This window comes from Haliaeetus leucocephalus, unplaced genomic scaffold (assembly GCF_000737465.1).
Source record: "Haliaeetus leucocephalus isolate CR32 unplaced genomic scaffold, Haliaeetus_leucocephalus-4.0 Scaffold2, whole genome shotgun sequence".
Classification (NCBI taxonomy): domain Eukaryota; kingdom Metazoa; phylum Chordata; class Aves; order Accipitriformes; family Accipitridae; genus Haliaeetus; species Haliaeetus leucocephalus.
The window spans coordinates 10,498,987-10,517,158 of record NW_010972438.1 but is presented as its reverse complement, the minus strand read 5'-3'; the positions used below and the strand labels follow the sequence as shown (position 1 = coordinate 10,517,158).

The 18,172-nt window shown below is 36.4% G+C and overlaps 1 protein-coding gene across 1 annotated transcript in view; it reads right to left on the bottom strand.

The window, feature by feature from the left end:
• Window positions 1-18,172, bottom strand: part of LOC104835392 (chromosome unknown open reading frame, human C3orf67) — an 84,319-nt gene that overhangs the window by 65,916 nt on the left and 231 nt on the right. Inside the window, exons 2-4 of the mRNA XM_010573345.1 lie at window positions 15,503-15,592; window positions 14,811-14,904; window positions 12,800-12,872 (exon numbers count right to left, since the gene is read on the bottom strand). Coding sequence (XP_010571647.1) covers window positions 12,800-12,872; window positions 14,811-14,904; window positions 15,503-15,592 — 257 coding nt within the window. The remainder of the gene's footprint in view (window positions 1-12,799; window positions 12,873-14,810; window positions 14,905-15,502; window positions 15,593-18,172) is intronic.

Here is an 18,172-nt window from a genome sequence, read left to right as displayed (position 1 = left end):
AACCCTACCAACCAAACGTAAATAGGATTCAGTTTACTCCATGTTACCTAAACTGATCCAACCAAAATATACATAATTACTACTTTTCTTCTCTCTAAAGTCCTGGAAGACAGTAATTTATTCTGTAATATCACCAGGACATCATTTATCACCATGATAAGATTTACTCTATTAATTTAATAGCATATCATATGATAGTTTAAAATAGACTCACTACCTAGCAAGTTAAAACTTAAACAAAGCATCTCTCCCATCAGTTCCAACAGATCCAGGTTATATTTAAACAAAGATAAAGTGATACTGGTTAAAATAATTACTTTCAGGGCATTTTGAAACTTATGCAGACATACTGCAACACAAAGATAATGATCTTGATCTTGGACTGAAGTGACTAGTGGAAAGAGGGGGAACTGTACAGACTAGACACGATGTTTCATCAGCCTACTAAGCTAAAGGTATTGTGCTATACTAAATTAAGACTGCCTGTAACTGCACTTGCAAAAAAGCAATTACACTAGCTGTTCATTGGCAGACACTACAACTTCAATACAAATCCTGTAACATCAGCCTCGGAGGATACAGCTTGATGAAGTAAATACTCCGTTTTGTGACAACTGTTGACTTCACTGTACAAATTGTATCTAATTTGAGCTTGGCAGATTGACGAGTATACTCTGGTCTGAGGGGGAAGCAATACGCTATTTCTGAAACAAGTCTGAGAAATGTATTTTTGTTCATCATTCTGTTTCTCTGGTCTTTACATAAATGGTAATGCTGGAAACCTGTCCATTAGCAGGCCCAAAGTGATCTGCCAAAAGGAGACTGATGCATGGAAAGAGAAGAGGCCCCCTTCCTCCACTCTCCTCTCCTTGCCGAAATGATCTCCACCTCCCCCACCGTTCTTAATCACCTATTCAGCAGTCCTCCTCTGCTTTCATGCTTGTTCTGTCTTCTCACATTGACTCCTCCTGCCTTGGCTCCTGGTCTGCAGATAAAAACTGTTGCTGAATACTACCTGGAAGATTCTATCATATCACCGAAGGATGCACACCGGAAAAGACTGGTTTAAGGCATTAGTTAGGACAATCAGATCTTATCCAGATTTAGGATGTTTTAAAAGAACTCACAAGCTTCAAGACACACCACGGACAAATATTAATTCTAAATTTATTTTGAAAATGTTCTTTTGTTTTTTTTAATAGCTGAGTCAAGAACCTGCATTCAGGACCACTGTAAATTACCTGGCTCAGAATCTGACTCAAACCATCTCCTCTAGTTTGAAATTAAATATGTTACTTGGATTATCATAATCTGTGACTAAGTATTCCTTCTTCTCAGACCTCAATTTATTTGTCACTAAATATTCAGCAGAATGTAATAGTTTTACCTAAAATTAGAATTCTAGTTTATCTTTACAGTGAAAAAAAGCTGGTAACTGTTTTCTAAACACATTCTCCAATTTCCTGTCGGATGTAACAAAATTATCCTCATTAAGGTCTATGCCATTAGACTCCCACCACACTTTTCCTTTAAGAAACAGATTGATACAGTGTTCCAATAAGTTAAACTACATTATCTCCACTTTTGCTCTGATCCCTTTTTGAAAGTAGTAAGAGAATGAAAACGTCTTGGGCTCAGAACAGCAATTGAAATGGTTTTGCCTACCAATTTAAAATGAAACAAAATATCTAAGTGTTAGTGGCAAGATTTAAGAAAGGATCATCAACTGTACTGAGCTCATGGTGAAAGCCTGCCAATAAAGAATCATAGAATCATTTAGGCTGGAAACGACCTTCAAGATCATCGAGTCCAACCATCATCCGTGCCCACTAAACTATGTTCTGAAGTACCTTGTCTATGCGCTTTTTGAATACCTCCAGGGATGGTGACTCAACCACTTCCCTAGGCAGCCTATTCCAATGTCTGACGACCCTCTCAGGAAAGAGGTTTTTCCCAATATCCAATCTAAACCTGCCCTGGCGCAACTCGAGGCTGTTTCCTTTCACCCTATTGCTTGTTACTTGGGAGAAGAGACCAACCCCCACCTCACCACAACCCCCTTTCAGGCAGCTGTAGAGAGCGATAAGGTCTCCCCTCAGCCTCCTCTTCTCCAGACTAAACAGCCCCAGTTCCCTCAGCCGCTCCTCATATGACTTATGCTCCAGGCCCGACTAAAAAGAATACCAGGAATCATCTATCCTAATTTTGACCAACTATATGGGAAATTTTTCTACTTAAAAGGATCATAGCCAGTTAAGGTAAGAATAAAGGTATGGAAGACAGCTCCCATCTTTCCAATTTAAAGTTTTTGCAGAATCTGCCTCTCTGTATATTTGTATTGTGGAGCATTTACTGCTATGTGCATTCAGCTGCCTGTTTAAATAACTTGCTTTACTCCTCATCTGTAAGTGCCATGCCCTACTCTTCGGTAGCCAGGAACACAGGACAGCTTATAGGTATCCAGTCAGATCATGACATTTTCTTCAATGTCTGCACATCCTATCATGTGTATGCAAGTATCTCCAGAAAAGCAAGCTGAAATATAAGTTGCCACACTTCCTATCAAGAATAAATCTCAAAAGAGGTGAAACTTTGAGGCATTATCCCTGAATATTTTTTTTTAATAAGCTGAAGTCTTAATGTTGTCTCTCAAATGGTAATTGCATATGCAAGAAAATATCTGTATGGAGGCAACTGCTGCCTAAGGCTGGAAACCCTTGAGTCCTTGTGCACCTCGCTAACTCTGTTCTTACATATGATCACTATTGCTGTATGTCAGATCACAACCATGCCAGCAGTATTCTTTAGACAAACAAGCCTTAACTCCTTGTCTTTTTGAACTGCAAAACAGAAGGGTTGGCTCCACCGCTACTTCACTTCCTTTCCTTAAAGGGTTCAAGATCAATACTGCTCGACTAAGATCACTATGCAAATACAACTGTCTACAATTAAGCTGAGCAAATAAAAAGTAAGATTTATTTAGACATGAACAGTCACATTAAGGCAAACAGTAACTATCCAGGCTTCCAATCAACCAAAAGGATACTCTGAAGAGTTGACTCAAGTAGATTTTCATACCACATCGACAGTCTCCTTAAGCCCTCAAAGTAATTACAACTACAGGATATTCTAATCAACCTACCTTCCTATTTTTTTACTGTGTCTTACTGAAGCATTAACTTGGCAGAAAGCTCATGGTTTGCTTTGCCAGTGGAGTTTGAAAAGACAGTCCTCAATAACATTCAGAGAAGTGTGATCTCTTCTCTATCTACATTATTGACAAATCAAAACTTCTTCAAACAGTTCACAACCTTCATAGGCTATTCAGAATCTAAGAGTTTTTGTATTGGGCAGAATTAGGTATCATGCTAGTCGTCTCTGTTTTAACTCTAGTAGGATGTCTTTTTTTTTTTTTAACTTAAACTTTCTCACAAGATACTATAGAAGAGATTATCATCAAAATAATGAAGATGACAACATTCAACTTTTTAGCAACCTGGATCACCAGGTGTGAGCAATTTCCTCAGTGTTTCAGGCTGCTCATGCAGCCCCACCATCGTAATTTCTTTCTTTCTCACCTTGGTAAATTTGTCCACTGACAAATTTTGAACCTATAGTTTTTAACAGAAGGTTTTTTTCTTACAAAAAGATGGGAAATTTATTCTGACTTCTCTCCTTCAATAACTGAAGAAACAAGAAATTACCCTCTTAAGAATATCTGTGTTTACAGCTACAAAATACCAGGGTGGGGAGGGGGGGCAGGAATCCAACAAAAGAGCCTTCTGCAGAAGACACATTAAACGCATTCTATAGCCATTGAAGGAAAAGAGTTTCAATGTCTGAGAAAGTTCTGGGTGGAGCACATACTCAATTCCTCAGATAAAAGAAAATTTGGTACACATCTGTATCTGTTCAGTCAACACTAAAAATCATTAATTCCTTGACTGATACCTTTCAGAAACACAATTGATTCACACTGTGCACAGAGAGGGTACACATTCAAATACTGAAATAAACACTGCTGGAAAAAAAAGATCCACTACTACCCCTCAAATGGTACTCACACCTATGGACTTAAGAAGGGCAGAGAAAAACACTCATGAAAATCCAGATGGTCTAAAGATGTACTGGAGAAGGATGCACAATTAAACTGTTAAGGGGCACTCAGAGAACAAAAATTTTTAGGTAGTAGTTAGAGATCTTTATAACTGTGGAGGAAAAAAGAACAAGCAGTATATACTTCTGAAGAAGTTCTGGGGCCAAGGGAAAAAAAAAAAAAGATTCCTTCAACAAGCAGAAAGTAAATATGGGTGTGTGCAAGCTCTAGAATAGAAGATCAACAGTGGAAAAAGTCTTTCTCCATGCCTGATGTTTTATACTGATTAACTGAACGAGCAATGAAATTATTCATATGACAACTTTGAACAGTTTTACAGCTGCAGAGCCAATGAAAGTCATCAAATGTGAGAAATTAGAAGTATTTGCAGAATAAGGGTAACAGATTTATCCTGACCAGGGGGAAAGAAAGTACCTATCTTCTTTCAGACCAAGTACCTATCTTCTTCCAGAGCAAGTGGCTAATCTAACTAGCAACATAATTTTAAACTAGGATGGTGTATTTTGTTATCAGTTCTATAATAATGGCATGAATCCTTTTTTACATGTGGAAGAAGGACACCCTGTTCATGCGATATCTTTTTTTGGATATCTGTTTCCTAAATTACCACCCATGCTGCATTGGTACTCTAGTGAAAGTGATGACTGGCAGAGTTATTAAAAAAATGTTTACTTTCAAATATATGAGTCAATCTCCTTTGTAAGCTATGGAATTTAACATACCCTAATACTTTTAAGAATGTTTCTGTATTTCACTCCTGCTTCACAAAAAATTCAAGGAGCAAGTCTCATGCTACTAAACATCAGAATTTCAAATAATCTCTAAATCTGTTCAATGAAGTTTACCTTCAGTCTCTATCTAAAAATCTTCAAACACTGTCAGAAGTACATGATAAAATTAGCATCTGTCTTGCTTCTAATTTTAAAAGGTTGGTCTAAGTTTCACAAGACTAACCAAGATTCATATTTTTATTGTTCTGTATCTGAAAACATGCTGGGTCCTTAGATTAACATGAATAATTTATCATATCTCTGTCAGCAAACCTAAAATGATGACTTATTATGATAGCATGTATTCACATAAATTCAAGCTATTATATTGTCTATGACTAAACTAGCTATGCATATAAAATCTAGTATGTTCTGGTTATTAAAAATTTGAAAGTAATAAACTTATATTTACAGAAAACTCTTTGAAAAAAGGAAATATGGTACAACAATCTACATTATACTGTGCTGTTCACAAGTGTTGCAATAAAATTTCTTATCAACAAGTACAACTACTTTAGGAATGTGGACATTTTAAGCCCTTTCCCCCTGCAGATTCCTCTGTACGTAACTAGCTAAACTTTGACAGAAAACTTCTTAAACCTTATCAGGTATGTTCCAGAGTTTGAAACTCCAGAGTTCCCATTTATTCAATTAATCAAGAGCATCTCTTTATGTTATAAACCCACTAAGCTTCTATGTGTGATCAAAAACATCACTCCTCACAGAGTGAAAATAAACTACAACTGTGGTTTCAGGCCATGCTAATTCTGAGATGTCATTCCAAAGAGAGTTAGGAAAATGCCAAATTTTCAAAAGCTAACCCCTACCAACTGTGTTTGATTATTCCCAAGCTTTCTGAAATTCTTCTTCCTAGCAAAAAATGTGAACAAAAACCAAGCGTCTGCCTTAATTCTGATGAATTTCAACACATAAAAAAACCCCAAACCAAACCAAATTTAAAATACAAAGTCATAACTTTAAATCACAGACTAAGTCCTATACATGTTGAGGAATAATCCCATGCACCAGTACAGTCTGAGGATTGACTGGCTGGAAAACAGCTTTCTACAAAATGACCTGAGGGTTCTGGTGGACAAGTTGATCATGAGCCAGCAAAGCACCTTTGCAGCAAAGAAGGCCAAGAGCGTCCTGGGCTGCATTAGGAGAAGCATTGCCAGCAGGTCCAGGGAAGTGATCCTTCCTCTCTACTCAGCCCTAGTAAGACCACAGCCCGAGGGCTGGGTCCAGTGTTTGGCTCTGTGATATGAGAGACATGGGCATCCTGGTGCAAGTCCAGCACAGGATAGTGAAGATGATTAAGAGACTACAGCATCTGACCTAGGAGGAAAGGTTGAGGGAGCTGGGATTGTTTAGCCTTGAGAAGGTTCAAGGGCAGGTCTCACTAATGTGTATAAATACCTGATGGGAGGGAATAAAGAATACTGAGCCAGACTCTCCTCTGCAGTATCTAAAGAATGGGTAAAAGGCAATGTGCACAAATTGAAATACCAGAGATTTTGTTTAAACATATGAAAAAAGATTTTTACTGTAAGGGTGATTGAACAGTGGAACAGGTTGCTCAGAGAGACTGTACAGTACCCATCCTTGCAGAGATTCAAAACCTAACTGGACAGAGTCCTGGGCAAGCTGCTCTAGCTGAGTCTGCTTTGCGCAGGCAGGTTGGACTAGACCATCTCTGGAGGTCCTTCCCAACCTCAGCTATGATCTGATTCTGTGAATGGTTGCAATACTTAGTTATATTTTTCCTATCAGCACATGATGGTGAGAAAACTGAGGGGAAAAAAAAAAATCTTAGCATCTTTATGAAACTACAAATAGTGGGAGAAAACAACTGTGGGAATAATTCCACTGACTAATGAAATCACACCAGATAAAGCCAAATAACTGGAATTTGATTAAAACAAAAATACCCAGCATTTATTCCAATAGTCCTGAAGAGGAATAAGTATCAAAAACCTTCATGTAAGTTTATGTTTCTTGCCAAAGTGGGATAAATTTTGTACATCTACTTACGACCTGGATAGTTTTTATTCTTTGGTACCACTGGCAAATTTCACTTCTACCTTCTTCCAAGTTGCTACCCAGAATGAAGCAGTACTATAATGGGAACTGATCTCTACTCAGGATATTATTAGCATCTGGACAAGATCTTTCCTTCCATTTAACACAGATCCGTACCCAAACTATTTCTACCAAAGCTCACATTTGTAACAAGGACAGAGTAATATTAAATTTGGGATTTAAAAAGTTTTTTCGTGGATCTTAAGTAATATTTTATTTCTACCCAGTGGTAAGCTGGAAAATTAAAAATAAGACTTAATTGATGATAGATTTGCAAAGAATGCAAACAGATAACATATTTATGACAGAAAAGAAGATCTAAGAGTTTTGGATGGTGTTTGTAATCACTAACTCCACTTCTCAAATAACAGGATCAGAAATAGATGACAAAATCCTGCAAAGTGACAATAGAACAGAGAAAGCATTTGGATTATCTACCGAACTATCTGTGCAGATGAGGTCATCTAATTGATCTCCCAATTCATAATTGGATATACTAAATTTAAAATGTTCTCTGACCATGTTTCAAATGAAATGGCTACCAAGTACAAGAAAAGATGTACAAATACTGAAATAACATGAGTCAAGTGAACTATCTGCCACAAGACCTGACAAATAACACTGAAAAAAGCAGAGGACTTACAGATCACACTATAGGACATCATGTTTAATAGATCATTTCATGTTTTAAAATGAAAACCTTACTACACATATGTTTTTCAAGGGCAGGTAACAGCCTTTCACCCTCACTTTCCTGCAATAATGATTTTTAACTGAAACATAAATAAGGTTATAAAGCAGTCCATCTCTGACAAACTGATAACCGACTACAGTACATATTGTAAGATTAACCTCTTTACCAGAAAAATAATTCCTTATTAATATAAATATTTCTAAAATGTGTGTGCTCCCCTCAGAGTATAACAAGCACTGATGCCTTCTGGAGTTGGTGAAGGCTAGTGGCAAGCAAAGCTAATCTGACTATGAATAGTGGGATACTAACTGAGCAAATCTGTCGATAAGCACTCTGCCAGCTGAGTCTTAAAAAAAGGTTAAAACATTATGAAGAATAAAGAGACATAGTTAATCCTAGGAAGTGGCAACAAAGCACAGTCCCATGGCACGTTAATATCATGCACCAAGTTCTGGGCTACGGAAGCAGGACTCTCTGTGACTGAGAAGCAGCTATCATTGACAGTTTGCATTTTTGCTGTGCAGGTTTTCATGTCTCAGACGTGAGTGGAATCTCACATGAGATCTCAAACCTCCCCACCTTTACAAAGTATGCCACACATGATTTACAGCTGCTTACCATCTAAAGATTTAAACAAGTAGTTTGAAGTACTGTGAAGTTGTCATCGTTGAGATAGATGGCATGACTTAAGAGCTGCAGCAATGGATCAGCAAGTTCTGTTTCTGCCACTAGCCTTGCTGGATCACTTTACATATTAGCTTGAACACATTTTGTTGTTACTATCTTCTGTCCTGTCTGGATGCTCAAATGCAAAACTTCTCTTTTTCATCAAAAATGCTATCTCCCTAAACTGCCCTCTGTTCAGTGATACGATAATACATCAAATATTAAATCTGTACTATCAGCACACATTAGCCTGCATATCAATGAAAATGTACTTGATCAACCACCAGATTTTAAAATTTACTACAACTCCTATTTTGACCACTTCATATATTTAGAAGTATCATACAACAGTGAGCTAGTTAACTCTTTAAAATATATTTTCGAAATAAATTGATAAATTACTCCCATAACTTATATGAGAGAACTGGGGGAAAAAAGGCTGAGCAACCTACAGGAACTCATACAAGACCACATAATATTTCTGTACATAACCAGAAGTAGAGCTTCTGATCCTTGTTCATACCCCAGACCACTCTACTGGGGTTTTTTTGGAAGCTATGGTACAACTTGAAGGTCTATTTTCTCACATCAACAGCTCTACTCATTTGCTGTAAAACACGATGTACTAATTTCATGTGATACCTAACATTGAAAAAAAACCATATCAGAAATAAAGTATGACAATGACTGGCATCAGTATTTTAAGAATGAATGAATGTTCGTGTGCTTGTCAAAATGCCAAGCAGAAGTGTTAGCACCTGCACATGTCCACATATTGGGAATTAAACCAAGAATGCCAACAAAAGCCAGATGCTGTTTTCTTTACACACAAATATTTTTTCAAACATTGAGTTACTTTTCCTTTTTCAGAAAGGTAGCAAAATCTGTAATACTGAAGATTTAACTGGCTACTACGTTTACAACAGATGGCTATATTCAGCATTACTAACAGCTTTGCTATTATTTGCTTCAAAAACGCTGCATAAATTACATGCTTCTACCTTAGCTGTGATTTTATTATGCTTCACCAAATTTTTCATCCACAATCTATTTTACCCATTTTTTAGGCAGATCAATACCTTGATTGTTAATGTGGTGATACTCATCTAATCATGCCACCTAACAAAGTATCTAAAATTCTACTTAAATTTCTTCCAAAGAAAAGGCAAAGGAAAAAGCTAGTTTGAACAGTTGTTTGCACGGTATTTATGACAGGAATCTCACATGACTGGTTGATAGCAGCAAGTTAGAAGGTTTAGCTCAGCTGATGCCAGCAGTGAGGGATGGCCTTGAAATTCCTGTTTGCTGATCAGATCAATCACTGAACAGAATGTAAAAGAGGATGAGGCTCGAACTAAATTCATATTTCCATCTCTTTGCAGAATGGGAGAGGAAGAACTGTACCATAAAGCATCATGTACAGCTATTACCAAACTTGCCAAAGTGGTTTTTTTACATAAAGTAAATTTGATGGCTTGGCTATCAGTTTTCACTTGAAGCTACTCAAAGATTCAGTAGTAAGTAGTCAGATTATGTAAGAAACCATCTTTGAACATTAAACTGCAGGAAGCAACAGCACGGTCAATATTCTGTCCACAAACAAGCAAGAGATTCCTTTCAATATGTCTGAAATGAAAACAACTGAATAGCAGTCACGTGAAGCAAAAAGGACTTATCTTCATTATTTACTGGATTATCATCAGTGTGCTAGGATAAAATACACTGTGTATTTTGCAAGTCTTGAAGGAGTTTATAGGTATATCAATAAGCTACAGCTGATTTCTAATACAAAACTTAGTACTAAATTTATTTTTAAAGAAGTTTTATTAACTTCTGCATACAGTTGCACTAAGTGGGGAACAAATGAGTTTGTACTTTTTAGGCATGTATACATTTAAGTAGCTCCAATTACTCTGAAAGCATTGATGAACTTATGTAATTATCAGGATAAGCATGATTTGATTATAAACATAAGTAATGAAGTAATGAAACTGTTACACTGAATTAAACATCTATTCTTTTGTAAAAAGTCTATGGAAATGTATCAAGTGAGATTACCTCATCCACATAGACACTGAAATCACTCAACATAAAAGAAGGTGAGAGAATTAGGATTTGTATCAGGCTCTCTGATAACACTAATTTAGAATCAGGAAAGTTGATGAGAAGAGAAAAAGAAAGAAGTAAAAAATAACAGTCATAACTATTTAAATACAGTAATTTTGTATAGTAAATATAGTATATGTTTACATAAACTATATATAACAAATACGTACTTCTAGAAATTTAATACATGTATTTTGTAAGAATACTACAGAAGTAGACATATATATATTGTTGTAAGAGGGACATAGTAATGGTGAGAATGGGAAGTACCGAGAAAAGATGAAGAAAATGTAAAATCTAGATATGAGCTGGAAAGAGAAAGGGCAAAGAAAGGTGGGAGAGGTGGTAGAAAATTAGAGCTCTCTGTTATCAAAAAAAGCAAGTGATGAAAAAATGAGTAGAAGAAAAGTGGAGAAGAAGTTCTTTTTAAGAAGCATAGATGCATGGCAAGCACCCAAAAGAACCAAACCCAATATGACGCTATAGAAAACCGGAATTCCTGTACCTGTCATTAAGTCTCTACCATCTGTCTACCAAACGCCTATGAGAAGCAAATCTATGTACTTGGGTTTCTGCTTACTGCATGACATATCATGTTTGTTTTGTCCCTTTTGTTACACACTTTTAGAAGCAATGCAGCAATTAAAACCATAGGAGCAGAAAGTGTAACCAGAACTACACTCAGGAACAGAAAAGTCAGTGTGATTTGACACACAAAGAAGCTCTTTCTGTTGCAGGGAAAAAAAAATATGTAGCTTTAAAGCCATGTATGCTTATGTTAGAGATACCTAACACCTAAGCAAAAAACCTATTAAAACTGGGGTAAGAAATAAAAAGAACCACTATAAGGAAAACATAACAGAAAATGTGTAAAGGCTGTAGTAGGAAGAGAAATTGAAGAGAAAGGCTTGAAAACCTGCAGTTTTCTGGTCTATTCAACAACTACCAGCTTTCCTGCCAGCAGTTTCTCACTTTAAATTAGTAAAATGTTAGTATTTTCTGCACCAAGATCTTGATTCATAGAGTCAAGCTGTCTTTAAAATAAGTATTTTGAGCCCAGTGTTCACTCTCAAATTTTCATGCTCCATGGAGAAGTAAAAAAATTCTCTGGTGAAGATCTGAGCTAAATAAGTTAATTTATCCTTTGAAGATTTTTCGCAATGTTCAGATTCTAAAATCATGTTAGAAATTAAGCATGCCACAGAGGACTGTATAATGTTACCAACACGATGTGGCTTATAAATGATACTAAAATACCTGCATGCATTGTTATAAATCCACTGAGGAATTTTAATAAATATGACTCAATTCACACTAGCATATTCTTGTTAAAATAACAAAAAAATGCCAAGATGACTCTACTTATGTGAAGGGACAGAAGATAACAGAATTAGCCAGCAACATAAAATAAATAGCACACCATCCTAATATCATGAAGTAGATTATTCACATTATAGTGAACGCTGTTTCTCTACTACAGTACAGCTTGAATGACATTTTCCCAGCATCTCGTTTTGTCCTCTTTGACTTAAACCTACAAGAGTTGTTTTTCCCCTTACTTCACACACAGGAGATTTCTGACAATCAAGAAAAGCTGACACCTATAGGCACCGATGAATGCAAAGTTACAGAAAGACAAACAAAAATAAATTTCTGCATTGACTTTACTCAGTTCAATTGCATATCATTCAACCCACCTTTTCTTGCAGGGTTTCTAATGGCATAATATTTCTTTTGTTAATCCAAACCTTAGGTGTACTACTGGCTACAAAGCTGAGTGGGTTGTGCTAGTTATAAACAGCTTATGCCACTAGGGTGGAAATGTTGTCCAAAGACCGACAATTGCCCAAGTTTAGAACTCTATTAAATCATTCCACATCAAACTAATGAAAGTCTGTTTCAGTGGTACCTCTCTTTCCTTACAGTATGGACATAATTATACCAATTGAGCACTCCATTTGTTGTTCTGGCTTTTTACCATTTGCTTGGTCAGTTTTTTTCTCCCCCAATTATTAGAATATATAACTTTTTGTCCTGAACAGAAAGGGCCTGGAATAGTTATTTATAAATCTCTTATGGATTTTCAGGAGACTCTCAGGAGCCAGTATTTTCACGTTTGATAAATTCATGTAATTTCTTCAGATTTTTCACCATCTTCATTCATGATTTTTAGAGTTTGTTCTGTGTTCAAAGGAATGTCAGTATTTAAAACATCCAAGGAAGAATGATCTCATTAGCTTAATTAACTTCTTATAGACTTGATAAGTCACTGCACTTTAATGCAAAATCTGCCACCACAATTAATGGCTGCAATCAGGCATTCACTTATACATTAAGTATTCAAGGAAATCTTATGCATCTTACAGTAACTCAGTGGAGAAGTCTTGTCCCAATGGCACAAAAATCTGAAGTGTCAGAAATTGCTGGATCAGTCCCACTAGAAACAGGAAAAAAATTAAATACACCTGCTGTGCGTGTGCAGATGCACATTTCACCATCAAGCATTTCCATTTTGTACGATACAGCTATGCTCTTGCAACACTATTTCCCAAGGTTCACACAACATATGAACACAAGAAAAACCTGAAGAAAACCAATTCAAACTGCAATAAAAGTGTTGTTTTAAAACTCCCATCTGTGGCTTTGGTGGAATTCTCATGAAAATAAAAGGAACCTTTTTTTTTTTCTTACAATTCTACATTGTGTTCCAAGAGCATGTAGACACCAAATATCCCATAGGCATTATAAAATAAAATAATACTTTCCCATCAAGATTATCTTATAGTCATATGAAACTTGCGTGCACATTTGTGACAATATACACCTGATTACACATCTTCAAAAAATCCTTGGGTAAAAACGCAATCCAGATCATGACTACAACGCTCAGTTGTAGGCTTCTGATTTTTAGAACAATAGCAATGGAGCTTAACTGAGGGAACAAACACAAGAAATCTTTCAGGATTCATGTAGCTCCCTATCAAGGGAAAACAGTACAAAGCTGTCTGAATTGAATTGTATGCTGTTTTCTTAATTATTCCATCAGGGGGGGTATGGGCTGCTCTTCATTGACTTTATAAGACTCAACAACAACATTAGCTCCTCTTCTAAAGAATGCCAGTTCAGAACTTCCTTCTTTTGTGGGTCAAATGACACTTTAAAATTTCAAATTATATTTGTATATGTAATGTATTTTATTTTGGAAGCGTATTTGAAGATCGCAGAGTATTGCAAAGATTACAACTCAAGAGATTGTATACTTGACATAAATGAAATACCTGAAGTACATACACCTTGAGAGAGGAAGAGACAGAGGGAGACAGAATGGTAACAGATAGAAATTTAACTGTACTATTGCAGCACTAGCTAAGGTAAATTTGAAACCAAACTATTCTTAGCAGGGATAATCTACAACACTAATTCTCAATCCTCATTTCAGGCTGTAATAGTTTATCGTAACATTGGCAATAAACAAATTAAAGTTGGATTTCTCAGAAAGATACATTAGACTAGCATTTATTATACTGAAGATAATAGTAAATTTCTTTTATAAAACTCAGATTAATCTTCAAGGCCTTAGTGCATGACCAGACTATACAATTTCTTATTTATTTTTTGTGTTTGTTTGGAAAAACTAATTTATAATTCTATACCCTGCATGAGAAGCATACTAGAAGATTCCCGTTTCATTTGACTAAAATCACCTTCTCAAGTTTTCTTCAAAAGGCAGTTAATTCTCAGCCAGCTCAATTCATTACTACAAGCCTTATAAAGTACAATACCCTGCAGTGGAGTTTATGGCATAAATTATGATGATTACTGTATGCTCTGAGAAACACAGAGTGCTCTGATTCTGGTTTATTCTGGTGTAAGTAATAGACAAACTGGGGAAACACTCCATACTACCCATCAAAGACTGATTACATAAGTGCTGCTGAAATTTGGGTGTAACTTCCTTGTACTGCTAGTGGTTATTTGATACATGTAAGTAAAAATACTTTAAAAAGTAAAACAAGAAAGGGGACAGGAATTTATTTCACATTCTGTAATGCCAATAGAATTATTGACTTTAGTAAGTGCTGAACAGAGTCAGAAGTTATTTGCCAGAGATCAGCCTGTAGCAGGATCAGGTAGAGAAGTGAACCTAGGACAACATGTATCAACAAGGATCTTCCCTACAGCACTTCCTTTAATATGGCATTTCTATACTTTTTACTTAATTCTAACTGACCTGCTAAATAGTTAATGAAAAAACACTTCGGTAATGCTGAATTATGCTCAAAGTAAGGGAGAATAATACAAGTTTTACATTCCAATACGAGACTGATTTAATAATCAGAACACCACCACAGACATTTAATTTTTTGATACTTACAGGTTTGTCTAGTTTCCTTTGGTAGCTGCATTTTGTTGATTTGACTGCTTCCTTCAAGTACAAAAACAAAGCCTTTTACTTCTTTATCATATTCCTACAAAAAGGAACAATAAACAAACACAAGCATCCTGATAGAATTCTTGTCCTCACAACCAACCATGCTACTAACATGCAAAACTACTTTTTTTTTTTTTAAATCACAAATGGCAGACATCACTGCAAGTATGGCAGTAGTTTAAATATGATGGTAATGATAACCCATAGAAATATGTCCTTTACTTGCATGTTTTATGAACAAACAATGCTGACAAACAGGACTCTCAATCCAATGGGCCCAACTCAATCCATTAGTTATCAGAATAGCAAAATAACTATGAAACTAGTAACTAGTTTCTAATAGTAACTAGTAACTAATAACTAGTAACTAATAACTATAACTAATTAGTTACTATACTAGAAACTAATAACTATAACTAGTTTCTATTTAAACTATGAAATTACAATGCAACCAACCTAGTCTGCAAGCAGGCATAAAGAACTAATTAAAGTAGTCATTTAGTGTGTCATAATGACAGAACTGCAAGTGACAACTCCACTGTCAGGTCAAAGCCCTCACCATCTTCTAATTTTAAGTTTCATTCAAATTTTTCTGGTTTATACTCTAGGTTTTATAAGTTTCTTTAAAAACTTACTTTCCATATAGCTGATGGATTGCCAAAAATCTTCCATTTTGCTCCTGGGTTCTTGCCTTGAGCACTGAATATTTCAACAAATGGGCCACCCTGTGATGAAATGGTGTAAGGATACATCATCCAACCAAATGTTCAGCACTGAATCATCAATGGTCAAGATGAGTCCATAAGAACAAGTCCTCCACACAGTCAGTATTACTGATCAGTCAGACAGCAGACTATTAATAAACAGCTTCTAGATTACTATAATGTAGCAATCCATATAGTCAATATTTGGCTTTACTAGAGGATTGGACCACAAAATTGAAGGAATACCATGGAATATTTTATTTATAATGTCATTCTCTAAAAAGCAAAATTATTGTAAAAATTCTAAAAACATGCAGGAGATCAGTAATTTATATTTGGATATGATTTATTTCTACAATTCACCAAATGAAGTGAGTTTTAAAACAGAATGCTAAAAAAATAAACACTGTTGCAGATTAGATGTTTTGTTTGATCTCCTATAGAAATGAAATTTATACATGTCCTGGTTTTGGCTGGGATAGAGTTAATTTTCTTTCTAGTAGCTGGTATAGTGTTATGTGTTGGATTTAGTAGGAGAATAATGTTGGTAACACACTGATGTTTTCAGTTGTTGCTAAGTAATGTTCAGACAAAGTCAAGGATTTTTCAGCTTCTCATGCCCAGCCAGCAAGAAGTCTGGAGGGGCTCAAGAAGTTGGAAGGGGACACAGCCAGGGCAGCTGACCCAAACTGGCCAAAGGAACATTCCATACCATGTGATGTCATGCCTAGTATATAAACTGGGGGGAGTTGGCCAGGAGGCACGGATCGTTGCTCGGGAACTAACTGGGCATTGGTCGGTGAGTGGTGAGCAATTGCATTGTGCATCACTTGTTTTGTATATTCCAATTCTTTTATTGTTGTTGTCATTTTAATATTGTTATTATCATTATTATTTTCTTCCTTTCTGTCCTATTAAGCTGTTCTTATCTCAACTCAAGTGAGTGAGCGGCTGCATGGTGCCTAGTTGCTGGCTGGGGTCAAACCACGACAACACAATCTGTCTCCATATGTATGTCAAAGACATTTCCTGGTAACTTTCCTACTAGTTACCAAATTCCAGCCTGATTTGACCAGACAGTCTGGGAAACTCACAAAACTTTACGCTCTTTTGGGCCGGTTTAAGTGGTCTTGTAGTAGTAGATCTAATCCTACCAGTATCACCATAAAAAGGTAAGGGCTGTACTCATGCTGCAGCCTTCATGGGGAATCAGAGAATTAATACCAGAAAAAGATTATGAATGCCCCTGTCAGGTGAAAACTCCTTACACAGAGCATGTGCCCTATTAGACATCAAAGAATCTAACCATAAGCTCTTGGGGAAGTAGGCTTTATCACTTCTCTTTAGGGAATTATTTGCTCCAGTATTTTTTCCATCTGATGTCACAAAAAATGTGACATCTGATGTACTCAGCCTATAGTTTGATAAGCATTTTTTCAGCAGCATGGTTGACCTAATCAATCATTACAACTCTGCCGCTCCCTTCTCATTCCTAGTTGCCTGCACTCCCCAATTCTCTTTATGCTCAGCTGCCCAAACAATTGCACACAAGTCAGAATAAGCAAGAGGGGTGAGCAGTCTTGCCAGCAAAATAAATGCTCTTCAAATTCTGCTTTCAGAGAACATCAATTCTGCACTGTATGCGAATTAGGTATTTTCCTCTGCCCACCCATACCTGGCAGCTTCCAGTCACATGGCTAAACCTCAGCGACTAGACTAAGTTCTAAGGAGATTCAAAATGGCATTCCATAAACTGTACTCAAAAAATATTTTTTAAATTAATAACAGATACAAAAATATGGCATACTATCAATGTAAAAGTTATCTGATATATTTAAGGACTACAGGATCAAGCTCTTGGAAAGTTAAAGAAGATTCTTAACTGCCAAGTTGTATACGCTTGTAGCAAATCTTAACAAACAAGTGGCTTTTTCTCCCATATTTACAAATACATTTTATTAATACTGCAGCCCTTGCGTAGGCCCTGATTTGAGGTTAAACTAACTGAACAGGTTAAACTAACATAAACTGGAGATGACATGAGAAAATGCTGAACAAACACTGATGCGAAAAGATGACCAAAGTTACTTAGTGCCATGGAAGATGGCTGGATCTCATGGGTGACTGGTGGGAGTTAAGCAAGAAACTGTCAAACTCCACAATCTATTGGAGAAGAGTATGGGGCATCTTTTGGGGAGCACAATCTTGCAAACCTAACAGCACCTAGGCAACAGTATCAGAAATACCATATAAATCTGAAATAGCCTAGGTAACAGCATCAGAAATACCCATTTCAGGTACAGATGTAGCACAACTGGGACCAGTAGGGAAAAAGTAATTAGGGTGCGTTGCTCTCTTGGGAAGGGACTGGTGCAGAGAAAGGGAGGCAAAGCATGGTGTAGAGGAAGGCCAGGAAACAGTAAAAGGGATAACAAGGTTTGCAAATGATGTGACTAGTGTTGACACAACCTTGCACTCGACAGAGAGAATAAACCAACCTCGCTTTTCTGATTATACCTTAAGAGTTGGGCCTGCTTCCGTGACTGGGTGGGAGCCAATGGTGTGCCTTCCCTGGCCCACAAGGGTAAAGACAAACAAAAA